The sequence below is a fragment of the Carcharodon carcharias genome, chromosome 26, assembly GCF_017639515.1.
Source record: "Carcharodon carcharias isolate sCarCar2 chromosome 26, sCarCar2.pri, whole genome shotgun sequence".
Lineage (NCBI taxonomy): Eukaryota > Metazoa > Chordata > Chondrichthyes > Lamniformes > Lamnidae > Carcharodon > Carcharodon carcharias.
In genome coordinates, this window is record NC_054492.1 from 36869106 (window position 1) to 36884194 (window position 15089).

General features: G+C 42.0%; 1 protein-coding gene across 1 annotated transcript in view; it reads right to left on the reverse strand.

Moving 5' to 3' along the window:
- Window positions 1–13994, reverse strand: part of igdcc3 (immunoglobulin superfamily, DCC subclass, member 3) — a 119980-nt gene extending 105986 nt beyond the window's left edge. The window contains exons 1-2 of the mRNA XM_041174906.1: window positions 13952–13994; window positions 8574–8879 (exon numbers count right to left, since the gene is read on the reverse strand). Of these exons, the coding sequence (XP_041030840.1) occupies window positions 8574–8879; window positions 13952–13994 (349 nt within the window). The remainder of the gene's footprint in view (window positions 1–8573; window positions 8880–13951) is intronic.
- Between the last annotated feature and the right edge of the window lie 1095 nt (window positions 13995–15089).

Genomic DNA, 15089 nt, shown 5'->3' on the forward strand with positions numbered 1-15089 from the left:
ATGCTGCGGATGCTGGAAATCTGAAATAAAAATAGAGAAGACTGGAAACACTCAGAAAGTCAGGCAGCCTCTGTGGAGAGAAACGTTTCAGGTCAATGACCTTTCATCAGGGTTTTGATGAAAGGCCACTTACAGAAAAAAAGATCAACACTGCTCACTGTTAATTTGTAAATGTCAGAAACCAGCCTCTAGAGAGGCTCCTCCCTACTCAAAAGAAATTGTGAAAAATTCATTCCACACATCTCTTCCCTGAATTTTCCAGAAAAACTTGTTTCTAATCAGACAAGGCTAGCTGAAATATTCATCAACTTGCAGTCAGCTTCAAACCCCACATTTTGATGTTAATCTTTGCAAACGTTCAAGCTGCAAGTCTAAAAGTCAGTGTGCTTCTCATCGCACATTTATTAAATGCAACCAACTTTTCATCACAATTCCAGCTATTTCTATGCACACATTGAGATCTATTGTCACTCTCTTCTGACCTGTGAAAATTAGTAATTCAGTTCGGTGACAGCAGCAAGTGCAAAATGTGACATCAAAGGCGCATAATAGGAGGCTCTTAGGGCTGACAAAGAAAACCCATTCATCAATGAACTTTGAAGAGGTGCCAGCCTTTGACAGGCGTGTGATCCAGCGCTGCTCCACAGAACCAAGATCCCTGCAGGAGCAGCACAGTCTGTCCATGAAGAGCTGTCCAGCCCCAGGAAAGGAATTCCACAGTTCCCAGAGGAATGTCGACCCTTTGATGCTGATATGTCAACATGACCTCTTGGATGTATTCCTTATGTGAGGAAACAGACATGTTATCCAAATCTATCCGATGCATTAATGAGTGAATGGGTTGTAGTTTTATTATAAGACAATAGTTAACAAAATGTAAACTGAAAGTGATCAAGTTCTGGCAGCTGGGAAATGATGCACACTCCTCTTAGAAATTTGGGAAAGGGCAAAGCAGCTTAACAAGATGAATGGTTCATCAGAGAAGATATTTATGACATTTTACATGTGACATTAAAGGATGAAGTCCAGATCCTGCAAGTATCACAGGAGAAGGATGGCATCTAACCCCTTCTTCAACCCTTTGTGGGCCTGTATGATGAGGTCACTACTACCCGATGTAGAATTGCCCTTTCTACTTAAATCTAATGGTGTAATTCCTCAACAGCTAAGTGCTGTAATCTTGCAGGATGTGACTGATTCTAATTTATAGCACAATGCAGCGTTGAGATCCATTCAGCCTCAGACAGATTTATAGGCATTTTTCTCCTACCTGGCTATGTTCTTATGACTTCTCCAAATGTGAACCATTACAATACGATGTGGGCCAGTAACCCACCACACCACCCCCCCCCCCAACCCCCTCCCCCCCTTCCACCAACCCCCCCCCCCCCGCCCCCCCCAACCCCGCCAGAACCAAACTCCGTAAAAACAGTGAAATAACTAACCAACAGGAATGAATGCATTCCAACAGTGTGGCCTAGACTAGCTGCCAGAGAATAGATTACCCATATCTGTGAGGATTACATGAGAGACAGCAGTTTGGGCCTCAGAGTGTATTGTGCACTCCTTAAAGTGAAGCCTATTCTCTGCATCTGAATGGCAACATTTGAATATGAATAGACCTGCATTTTAGATTGGTGTCACTGCCCTAAAAACAGACAATTTCTCTTTCACTTGTTAGGAGGCTGGTCCAAACATTTTGCTTTCTGCCATCTTGTCTCCTTTTTAAGTAACGTTTTTCTAAAAATAAACCAGATGTTCAGTCCACTTGTAGAGAAAAGACACAGATATTGGCCTGCATTATACTTTCAATCGATGGATAGATTTCAACCCAAATGGCTTTAAAAACCCAACTGCAAATTGCACCACTTCAGATCTTTCCAATGACAGTTTAAGCAGAAGGACATTCTTCTGAGGTGATAATTAGACCCATTCCCCTACAGCATGGTTGCTTAGTGACTGGATTGTGAGAGAACAATGTCAGAGACTGCTCTTATGACCTACAAGGACCACAGTTACTCCTGTAAGGACATTGAGATGATAAATAGCTTCCCAGGGACAAACTGAGTGAAACGTAATGAGGGCCTCTAAATGGGAAAAAAAAGGCTTCAAAGAGATAACAGTGGAAAGGATAAACTGCTTCTTGGAAGTGATCTCATTCATGAAACCAAATGAACTCTGGTCGCCTTTCTGCCCGTGCTGTGCTCTCACTGTGAGGGTAGCTATTTCCCTCTTTACAGCTGAGGTTTCACTGTAAGCACAGATAAACTTACACCACTCTCAAATCTTACCAGAATCAGTGCACTAAGCACGCGGCACGATACGTGCATTACACAGCGCACATGCTCTAACCCCTGCCTGACAAAATGGATGTTCCATGCCACACCGAATTATTGATGGCTTCCAAGAGATTAAAGCAATAGGAACAACTTATATTCTTGAGAACTGCTTTCCATTTACACCGAGCACCTCAGTGACCTACTAGGCAATAGATTGTAAAAGCACTTTAGGGGTTTACACTTTCTGCATTTATTTATCTAATGCTATCTGCCCTTAGTGTTGACATGGTTGACACTCATCACCCTGTGTGTGTGATTTCTGCTATTTGCATTTACACATCCAATGTTCAGCCCCTGATGATCTCAACCGCTGCATTTGAAATTCACCGCCCTCTGTGCTGTATATCTGAACTTTGCCATCTGTATTCACATATGTGACAATCCCGTCATTTGTGTAGAATGGGGCCCTTTAGACATCCTTGTTTTCAACTATCCCCATGGCCTCGCACCCTCTCTTTATATTTAGAATCTCCTCCAACCCATAACCCTCTGAGATACCTGTGTTTCTCTAATTCTGTCCCCTTGTACATCCCCAATTATAATTACTCCACCACTGATAGCTGTGCCTTCAGCTGCCTAGGCTCCAAATACTGGGATTTTCAGATGCTGAAAGGTCTGATGATGACCATGAAACCATTGCCGATTGTTGTAAAAACCCACCTGGTTCACTAATGTCCTTTAGGGAAGGAAATTTGCCATCCTTACCTGGTCTGGTCTATATGTGACTCCAGGCCCACAGCAATGTGCTTGACTCTTACGTCCTCTGAACAAGGGCAATTAGGGATGGACAAGATATGCTGGCCTAGCCAGCGATGCCCACATTCCATGAACAGGAAAAGGTTTTGGTCATGTGGCCTAATATAGCTTCATGTGATTCACTGTCATACATTGTTTTATAATTTCCTGTGAAGTGTCTTGGGATGTTTCATGACGTTAAATAAGTTGTTGTTATATTTGATGAGCTAAAAATGAATTTCATCTCCCATCCCATCCTGCCCAGCCACCCCCCCCCCACCCCCCAACTTTACTGCAGCTAATTTCAGAACAATTATAAAATGCGGGGTTCCAGAAAGGCTCAAGTGTTTGGAGTTTGATTGCATGCAGAGGGAGCTGACAGTGTAGGCCTCATAATTCTGCCCGGAAGCCAGGCTCAACTCTCAGCAGGTCTGCTGCTCTGTATGCTTCTGGGGCCTCTGTTCACGGGCTGCCAGGCTATGGCGTGTTGTCAGAGCTGGAATTCAGCATGGTTCCCTCCCTGCGGAACCTGTAGTTCGAAAAGAGCTATCTGCTCGACAGTTTTGTTTTCCCTCTTGCACTAAGGATAAGCCAGGCCTCCCTTGTCAATTGCCTGGGGCAGCGCATTCAAAAGCAGAAGCTCGGTGTGAGGTATGAAAACCAAGTCTCATCTCACTTTGGTACACTCTGTTGCAGCATTCCTGACAGTAACCCAGCAGCAAAGCACTGATCCAGATAGCAACGCTCAACAGAAAGTTGGCAGCACATGCGTGTACGGGGATTTTACTCAGATTGTTTTGAGACAAGGTAAGGTAATCTCTGGCTTGTTAAAATCCTTAATGTGCACCCAATCTGGAGTTAATCAGTAACTTGAAAGCAAAAACTTGCATTTACGTAACACTTTTCACATCCTCAGAACACTTTGAAAGTGTAATGGCTGAAGTTTTAATAGAGAAAAGAGGGAACCAGTTACACACAAGTTCCCACAAGCTGAAAATGAGAAGAATGATTATTTAATCTGTTTTGGTAGTCTCCTTGCACCAATCACCCCTGTACTCACTGATACTTGAAATGAAAGTCACCATAGACAGCTCTCTCATTAGAGAGAGATGACTGGTGGTGATTTTAACCTGAGGGTCACCACACCTCAGGCGAGGGGCGAGGTTGAGAAGGCGGGGCCTTCATGGATGACCTCAGCCGGTACAGGAATTAAACCCGCACTGTTGGTGTCACTCTGCATCACAAATCAGCTGTCCGGCCAACTGAGCTAACCGACATATATGATACATACTGACTCCAGACCAAGCAATGCTTCAAGTTTAAAATTCTCATCCTTATTTTCAGATCACTCCATGGCTCACCCCCTCCCTATCTTTGTCATCTCCTCTAGCCCAACAACCCTTCAAGATCTCTGCATTCATCGAATTCAGGCATCTTGAGCATCCCCGATTTTAATTGCTCCACCATTGGGGGCCACACTTTCAGCTGCCTGGACCCTAACCTCTGGAATTCCCTCCCTTAACCTTTCTGCCTCTCTGCTTCTCTGTCCTCCTTTCAGATGTTCCTTAACACCTACCTCTTTGACCAAGCTTTTGGCCATCTGCCCCTAACATCTCCTTACATGGTTCAGTGTCAAATTTTCCTTTATAATGCTCCTGTGAAGCATCTTGGGATATTTTATTTCATTTAAGGTGTTATATAAGTTATATAGCAAGTTGTTGTCATGTTTGGGTGAGGACTGAATGTTGGCCAGGACACTGAGTTCTTCATATTGCAATTGTATAAGTTTGTTTTGTTGTATAATAAATTATAAAATATGACTTGCATTTATATATGGCTTTATCATACAAGAACGTCTCAGGCACACACTTTGGAGTGCAGTGAAAATGCCATAACATAACTACGGAACTTATCGAAAGGTCGAAGAGTTTATGTAATTCCACTAGAAACCAGATCAACCGAAAGAGATGGTGTGGAAAAGGAACAATTGTAATGTGACTTCAAAATTCATGACTAACGTTAACAACACAATGAAAGTCAATCAAACCACAGCATTGTCTCAGCATCTAACTGGCCATTTCCTGTGTACCTTCAGAGGACAAGGACACAGGTGATATGAGAACCAGCAGAGCTGATCAACAGGAGTGCTAAAAGGATGGAAAGAGATTGCAAGAGATGGTTGCTAGGGCTTAGTATGTGTTCAAAATCCATCAGAAAGTGGTCCATCACCAACTCGGAACACAAAGGAAACAGTACAGGTCGGCGGCAAAGGATATGCAGCCCTGTGCGAAGACAGACAGAAGGACAGTGCATCCTGCTGGTGATAAATCCTCCTTATTGAGTGATACGATCAATGGTCTTCATCAGGGGAGTGTTCCAGGGGTCACGTTGTGATTTACGAACCAAGCCGACAGTTTCATCAAATTACACAAGTTGCAGATTGTCCAACCAATTCCAAGGGAATTAGATTACAAATAGGCTCAGAATACATAAGGCTTTGTACAGATTGGGAGATGGGTTTTCAAGATAGTTACTTCATTTCAAAACACAAAATGCAATATGGATTCCTCAGGTCTGGAGTCAGCCTTTGACCCAGTGAGAAAACATGTGTCATCTCAGTTAAGGTCATCATTTCATTTTGGAACATCCTTTGTAAACTTGAAGCACAAAGTGTAGTTTCAGGAGTTACTACAATATCACAATTGTCAATTGCCCACAATCTGTTATTCCATTGTCAAGCCTATCCTAGAATAATAAACTTTCAATCAGCACACAGTATCTTCCTGATCTAATAAAGATTTAAGGTTCAATAATTATTTTTAAAATAAATTTCTTCTTTGTAGAAATTTAGGGATTCATTGCTTCGACCTTGCTGTCCAGATTTCATTGTGAATTTTGTGTTATGTTCTGTCTACAAACTGGCTCTGACCATCCCAGAGATTTTCCAGAGGTATCCCTCGATTATTCACCCACAAAGCCCATCTCTCTTTATGGTGACGTGCTGAATATTCCTGCGGGCCAGCATCTCAATTACATATTTATTTTCCCCATGGGTTCCCAGGGCAAGAGCTGACCTCTTTGGTCTTTTTTGAATATTGTTTAAGATGTTATCTTCAGAATGCTGAACATGATACAGTTCCTTGTGACCCCGTGTTTAATTTATTAAACAGAAAGTAATGGAATGGGGCAGCCTCATAGTGCAGCTTGCTCGTGTGGTAATGCATCCCTCCAATGAAGCCCAAGGATGTTCTTAGTGTAGCCCATAATCAATCAAAGCTAGGCAGCTGGGTGCAGCATTGTTGAACAGCCGCCTGGATTCCCAAGAACGTGGGAAAATTGAAGGGTCCATCAAATTGTATTATTCCAAAGCTGGGCTGTGTTTTTCTAATCTGCTCCCCGGTGAACTGGCTAGCTAACTTGCTCCTAGGCTGCTTCCTGGCTGGACTCTGGGACTATACTAGCTTGCTGTTGCATTGCATTGGAGTTCTCCCAGATTCTTTTCAAACTAAACAAATGAAGCGCCAAGACCTGTGGCATCAGATGCCAGCAGGGTCAAAAAAAATATGAGAGGATAACCAAATGAAGAGGTGGTCATAATGCTGAGCTATGGATGAGTTTCATTTGGCCTGCTCCTGGCCTTGCTTTCACTGTACTATTACAGCCTGGGCCTTGGTCCGATCTGTACGCTCCTTGCAAATGTTAGAACACAACTTTATAAAATATGAGCTAACAGTTTAATGTGACTGGCCAGTGAAGAGGATTGATCAAAAGTAGCATCTATTAAACAACATATTTCACTGGCAATCTAGAAAGAGCCTTGAGAACAAGAGCCAAGGAGCAATACATAAAATGGAACTAGCCCAGTAAAGGTCAGGATCTGAACTCAATCCATTTCTAACTCTTGAGCACATGGCTCAGCCAACCAGAAAGTAGTCACCCTATTGATAACTTGCATCCAAATGATGGCCCACATCATGTAGCCCTAGAATGAGAGGTAGCTGCCACTATATGACTATTATCCAAACATTTCAAGTCTCCTTCATGTGAAGTCTAATTTGGCCAGTCAGTGAAGTAATGGTCAAAAAATGGTCAAAGCACTGGCCTGCTTCTAATGGCTGACCTGTTCATTTCAGGTCAGGTTTAAATAATCAGAGCTTAATAGTAACCTTGACAGGTTTTGCTCCATTCGGGAGCAGGTCTTTCAGTTAATTAATTACATACTTTAGTATCAGGTCAGGGTGATTTTGAGTAGTGCCTGTACTATTATATGATAATATAGTACACATGAAATCAATAGCAGGCCACACAAGACTGCAGACAGTGCCAGATTCTCATTGCCCATTCCTCAAGATGAACCTCAAAGTGCCAGTGCCCCCAGGTGGCAAGTGACCATCTTCTAAAAATAAAGCTTTTATGATCAGAAGCTTGTGACACTTCAACTTGGAACCTTCTTCCCATAACTGCTCTGTAAAAGAGAAAACCTTCAGTACTATTTATTTCTTGTAAGCTTCACTTTGAACTTTCTTAACTTATTTTTTCCTCTTCAGATCACATAGTTTCATCAGCTTTGAGAATCTGGAACTCGATCCACTCCAAATCCTGTTTTACAAAGTTGGTCTGTAAACACTGATAACGTGTGGCCTCCCTTTTCCATTCCCCCCCTCAACAACTCAATGTTGTACCCTCCTGTGGACAAGTATTTGACCTCCATTCACTAATTTCTCTCATGGCATGGTGAGAGCTTACCATAGGACAAATTACAAACTTTAAGTGGTGCCCTACCAATCCATGGCACCACATGAAGCCAAGCTACCATACTTTCTGGAGCTGCTTTGATCAGAGGCAAAACCTCCCCAATGACCTTCACAGACTGTTAGATATATTTTGCTTCTATTATAGAACGGGGGATGAAATCCTATAATCTTCCATGACACAATTCAGAATTACTGTTTCTTTGCGCAGAACATTTCAATCCATCAGGCAGATTCTGACATTTTCTGATATGTCTTGTATTGGGTGCCAATTCTTATAGAGTCACAGAATAGTGAGCAAAGAGGGAGTCCATTTGGCCCCTTGTGTCTGTGCCCACTCACTCTGCAAGAGCACCCTGGAGCAGGTCACTGCTGACCAACAGCAGCGTTCTGATCCTTCCGGACAGATTGGCATATTCAGCACTGCACTGAAGTTATACTTTAGCTCCAGTCATTGTGGCAATCAGCTGAATTCAAAGCACACGCCTCAGTTAGTGAAGAACTTATTGATATAAAATAGAAGTTTCCCCAAATGGACACTTGAGAAAGAATGAAATACAGAGGAACAGCAAGTAAGTGGTGTGAGTGTGAATGGCTCTGGTGAGGGAGCCAGCACCAAGATAGGGGCAAAAGGTCAGATGCCTTCCTTGAATAACAACATTTCTATAGTTCTATAGTTATTTTATCAAAATGCTGCCTGGATCTGTAGTAACCCTCCTTTCTCAGAGGAACCATCAGATTCACTTACTTGCAACCTGCACTTTTGCCTTCCGGCTGACCAGTAGCCCTAAGCGGTTTTGGGCAGTGCAGTCATATTCACCCTCATCAGAGGACCCGTCGTCCCTCAGCTTCTGAAATTTTGTGATGTAGAGTGATCCATTGGCAAGCAGAGAGATGTGTTCACTATCTGACAACAGGACTCCATTCTTCCTCCATGACTTGCTGATGGGCTGCATTCCTTCCACTTGGCAATGCAGTTTCAGAGGATGAGCCTCCACTGCCACAACATCACTGGGTTCCAAGGTGAAAGTCAGTTCTGAGGAATGGCCTAAATCTAAAAAAAGGAAACAACAAAACACACAATAGCATCATCTTCTATATCATTCCTGACATGTTTAGCTGCAATTACAATACGCATTAACAATAAATGCACTGAACATTTCTAAAGCCATACATTTCAGATTTAGAGCGATAGTTCACAATAATATTTACAATCCAGCATGGTGTAACCATTATGGGGTGTATATAGTCATATCTTGAAGCCTTGTGGCCCATATATGAACTTTGAATCCATGTTCAAATTAATTGCATACATTTCAAGTTGCTGAAGCCAATTGCAGCAGCCCTACTGTCCCTATGATAGAGATCAGTTATCTCAGAACATTATAGAGAGCAAACCAGAGATCTGCGTCTCAGTCCCACACTGGCCAGGGCAATTACCAGTTGAGCCATTTTACTTGTACTAGCAACTGCTCACAGTTTACATTTTTTTTCTGATGATTCCACTTACAAAGAGGGCATGAGCCAGTAGCTAGACTATGAGGAAGTGTAAAACAAAAACAGAATTACCTGGAAAAACTCAGCAGGTCTGGCAGCATCGGCGGAGAAGAAAAGAGTTGACGTTTCGAGTCCTCATGACCCTTCGACAGAAAGTTCTGTCGAAGGGTCATGAGGACTCGAAACGTCAACTCTTTTCTTCCCCGCCGATGCTGCCAGACCTGCTGAGTTTTTCCAGGTAATTCTGTTTTTGTTTTGGATTTCCAGCATCTGCAGTTTTTTTTTTTTATTTTTTTTTTATCTATGAGGAAGTGTACATAAGTATGTTTGCTGCACATACTGTAACATTAACAACGACACATGCAATAACAATGTGATTATATCTTTATGTATCAGATGAAACCTGCATGAATTAAACTATGCGCTTTAAAATTTGACAACAGTGGACAAGTAATCAATATCATCTGAGTATACACCGCTGTATGCACAGAAAAGGACAGGAGACTGCACAGGTAACGTTAAGTGATGGTGTCTGTACGTGTACAGGTAGTTGTCACCATAGGTCTGTATCTATACAGTAGGCACAACTTAATACTAGTGTGTGTTCTCAGGCTATGTGCAAATTGTAGCATGTATCCTTATTGTCTTACATGGAGAGTCATAGGTGCACAAACAAACCTGTGCAGCCACTATCATATCAGCCTCCACACATATAGTCCAATCAAATATATGTCAGGATATGAACATCTGTTGGCTTTCTTTAAAACCTTAACATGCATACTTAACATCTGATTATTAATTTTCAAGGGAAACATTTGAAAACAAATATCAAAACAATCATCATTCTTTCACGACCATCCATCACTATCACAACTAGAGTGAAGTAAAATCAGACAATTATGCTATAACTTTCTCCGCATTAAGTCCTGAAGCAATCAATGAAAAGAAACACTCTATACCTGGATGGCAGTGGCCAAGGTTGTTCAATGACAACAGTTCTTATAAACATACAGTTAACTAAGGGCCGGCCTTAACCAGCTTTTTACATTCTTGCTGCCTGCACAAGAAGAACTTCCTCTTCCAATTAACTAGGCAAAATCTAATCTGTTCAACATTCCTTAGAAAGAAAACAGTCTCCACATTCTACTGGTTGAAATTGGAATCTCAGGGACTGCTTTCAATATTTACAACATGCCTGATGTTTAAATCCCTTTGACGTAAGATCAGGCATTCCACTGCAATGCTGAAAGGCAAGAACTTGCTTTATCAAACAGCAAGGTTTCTACTCTAAAGTGTGATGGATCTGACAGTGAGGTCCAAGTAAGACCTTCAGGGGCCTACTTTCAGACAGCATGTAAAGACAATTGAGACAGTTTTCTGCTGGTAATTGTGCAGATTGCCTTATTGCTGCATAATCTGAACTAATCCCCATCAGCTACAATTTTAGGTAAAATTGTTCAAATATAATAAGCAACAATGAACCAGCTCACCTATTTAACTGATTGCGACTTACTACAACAGTGCGAGTAGAGGGTGGAAAATACAGAAGAGCTTCTTTGAATTTGCACTATTCAGTAAGCACTGAATATATTGATATTGACCATGCCTATGTTACCACGGCCAGTAAAGTGAGAGTGACAAACATTTTAACTGCCAAGGTGAGGGAAGCACTACATTCTTTGTGTCTGTGGCTGCTTCTCTGGGGATGTGTTTCTTTAAACTTCCTTCAGGGTAAAATCTTTGCTCAGCAACCTGAGGGATATCAGTGCTGCGAAATGAAACACACTCTTATTTTATTACATCCAGGTCCAGTGTCCTCTTTTATCCTCCAAGCTAGTTCTATATTTCCACTTCATATAGGGTTTTGAAACTTACATTACGTTGCCTCTTTGCTGTCATTAGTGTCCTCTCAGTTTTTAAAACCTGTCAAGTGTTCTGAGTTTGTATCATCTGCTGTCTGCTTTCAAGTAGTATATTTGTGCAGAAGAAAGCTTGGTTTATGCCAATGGAAACAAAAACTTGATTTTCTGTATAATAATTTTCCAATTGTTGCAATCTTTTCGAAAGTGAGCACCAGTGTTGAAAGAATCTGCATTGTCGCATGTTAATGTCTCAGCTTTTGACCCTCATTTTACACTAGAAATGCCATTTGAGAACAGGAGCTACATTGTTTTATTCTGGCCAGTGACAATAAAAATTGGTTCAGATGTCTGTGATGTAAGGGTTTTGAAATGTTGGAATGTGCAACATTATAATAAGCTAATTGGATCTGACCCTTCATAACTGGTTAAATCTGTGTTTTAGTTCACTGGTGGTAATTATTCACCACTGTGTTAAATGCATATCAGAATGTGCAAAGTGGTATTAACATCACTCAAGGACCCTTAACACCCAAAGTGTAATACTTTGCCTGATAATAATTGGACAGTAAAGTGTAAGACAAACCCACTGGTCACATCATTCAGTATCAATAGAATATATCCCTTTCAAGTCTCATTCAAATTCACTGTGTTAGGAACAGCTGCTCTATAGTCTCTTTAATATCAAGATTCATCCTTTCACATTCTCTTTAAAACTGTGTTTTAAGCCTTTGGAGTACATTTTAACACCTACTTACACTCAAAAGATGCTTGTTACTGTTTAGAATAGATAAAGCCTGTGTAAACACTGTATCACATGCATTTATAGTTCATAGCCATATCAGATGCACAGATAAACATATCCGTACAAGACTTCAAGCCCCCAGCCCAACTTTATTCACAGGCAGCCTCAATCATACTGATGTGCACATGACACATTAGCACAACAGTATTAGCCCTGCATGATTCAGATGCAGAGGTGCACACATCAAGCGTTTGCACAAGAGATGAGCCCTGTTCCCTTCTAAAATTATGTTCCATTTTACTTTTCTTTCCATGAAGTATCAAGATGTCAGATATGCAAGAATTATTTACCCACATTACAGCAGGAAAGTACATTTAAAAAGCCCAAGATTTACAAGTAGCTGTAGATGATACATTTTCCAATTTTCATTCGGTATGAATGTTTTAGGTATTGTTTCTGACTCCAGGTTCAGCTAAGGCTCTGAAATTATAATACTGCACTTCCCTGGTAAAATCTTCATGAAACACAGCTCAATTTACCAAAGCAACACCTAAAACCCAGGAAACCTTCCCTCCCCGCCTGCCCAAAGGCAAAAGATGACAGCTAGTGTGAAAGTTACAAGGTACAGAAAGTTTCATTAATAACAGATACTTGAAAGAAAAGTGCAGAGTGATAGATCAATTAAGGGATTCTGTTAATGTTACAGACCGCAAGGCCATGCACTTTGGGAAGATCTCGAAACTCCTTTTCAGTCTGAATTACACATTCACAAGCAGAGCTCTCATACAAGCAGTGTAGAATAGGACTCATTATTATCCTTGACAGATTACACATTAGGATTATGCACAGATCGTGATTTTGTATAATCCATGTGTTCCTGTAGGACATTATCCCTTTCAGATGTGCTTGTGCAAAAAGGTACTATATTCCTTAAATGAAAAACAAAAATTTCCGGATCCTGGAAATCTGAACCAAAAACAGGAAATGCTGGAAAAACTTAGCAGGTCTGACAGCATCCATGGAGAGAAGAGTGGAGTTAACTTTTCCACACTTAATCAGAACAGTTGCTGTCTGTGTGTGACCAAGATTTGAAGGTGTTGTTTTTGCTCATTATATCCTTTGTTTGTCTTATGTAATATCAGATTATCAACATGGTGCACTCCTATTGCTGGTTTCAACACAGTGTGCTCCCTTGATATGCAGTAGTCAGTGCTTTGTAAACTGGAATCACAAACTTGATTCATTGGCAATGCACATTCACTACAGACTTACATTTAACAACAGTATCCATGGGCCACATTAGATGAAAATAAAATACTGCGGATGCTGGAAATCTGAAACAAAAACAGGAAATGCTGGAAAAACTCAGCAAGTCTGACAGCATCTGTAAAGAGAAAGACAGAGTTAACGTTTCAAGTCGGTATGACTCTTCCTCAGAGCTCTGAAAAAGTCATACCGACCCAAAACTTTAACTATGTCTTTCTCTCTACGGATGCTGTCAGACCTGCTGAATTTTTCCAACATTTTCTGATTTTGGACCATATTAGGTGGTTGCTCCTAGCGTGTCACCATTACCCATTGAAGTTTATTAACAAAAGAAAAGGCTTGTATTTATATAGCATCTTTCGTGACCTCAGGTTGTTCCAAAGTGCTTTCCTGTCAATGGCATACTTTTGAAGTGTAGTCACCTTTATGATGTACAGCAAGCATTCGGCAGAAGCACCTCATATGTTGCTGTCAGGGTTCAGATGTTCGGATGAAGACACTATTGCTAATTCTAGTCGGGAGTTCTAGAGCGAAATTGAGTTGATTGGCAACGTGGAGTTAGGTAACTTAAAGTTGGACATATGTTGAATTGGACAAGCTCACGCTAAAACTTGCTGGGCAAGGCAGTCCTATCGTTGGAGCAGTTTTTATTTTCGTTTGGATCTGTAGGTGTTGAAATGCGTCGGAGAAAGTAACACTGTTGAGCGGCTACTGGCACCATGTGGTCTAACAAAGAGGTTAACCGGCCATGCGTTTTACTGTCCTCCTGCAAAGCTAAGCGGAACTCCTCTGCTATCCCCATCCCTCCCTCCCAAACCTGCGCTGCGTTCAGCTCTCCCTCGGGGAGGGAGGGGGTGAGGGAGGGCGGGGGGAGGCTGTTTGCCTCCGGGCAGATTCACGGGCTCCCGAGTTTTTTCTTGTGAATTAAAATCTTCATCGTGCGCTGCAGCTGCGCTTTCATTAGACCGTGCATTAGCTCCGGGATGCCTGTTTCCAAAGGAAACGGATCACTGATGGCTGCAGGCTCAGGTCCCTCCGCCTCTGCATGGGTTTGTGTAAATCTCACATTGTGCTGAATTACTACCCCCCCGCCACCCTCCTCTCCCTCCCGACCCCTGCTTCTAAATCCTCCGGGACTGCCAGTTCTGGAAGCGGCCGCACATCCACTAACAACCCGGGACAAAGAAGGATTTTGTAAACAAATTGACACAGTCCATCCAACCCACGCCAACCGAAGTGGATGGAAATATGAAATAAGTCCACGAAAGGTGCAGACATCACCAGAATGTTAAACGGCAAGAGTCTTGACATTGATGATCTGAGTATTTAAACTATATAGGTATCCATAGCAACTTAGAAAAATGTTCTGGGCGTTACTGCCTGAGTGAATTATATCTATTTATATATTTGAAACATTTTCTATAAAGGCCAGTCCAAACCTTTCTGGCAGAAGGGGTTAAAGGGGGGGGGGGGGGGGGGGGGTGGGGATAGTTTTCATGGTGCTGACGACAAAGGAGGCAGATTCTAGCTGCATATTCTCATCCCGATAATAAGCGCCCACTCTGCACCGCAGCCCATGCTCCCGAGCTGAAGGCTGGGTTCGAACTCCCTCTTGTTTACACACACACACACACACACACACCCCCTCAAACTCACACCCTGGCCCTCCCAATGCAGCCAAATCCTCCAAACCGAGGACTAAACAAAATAAACTTTTCCGCCCATTTCCAAACGTGGCGATTATTTTGCTTCTGAGTCTCTACCACCACCCCAGCCTCCGCACCTTCCCCACCAAATAAAAACTTGCACCAAATCCACTTTTGTTTTTGTTTTGGAACCGTCCGCGGGTCAAACCAGCAGCAAATAAACAAAGACTTTCTGGGAGGTTTTACTGCTC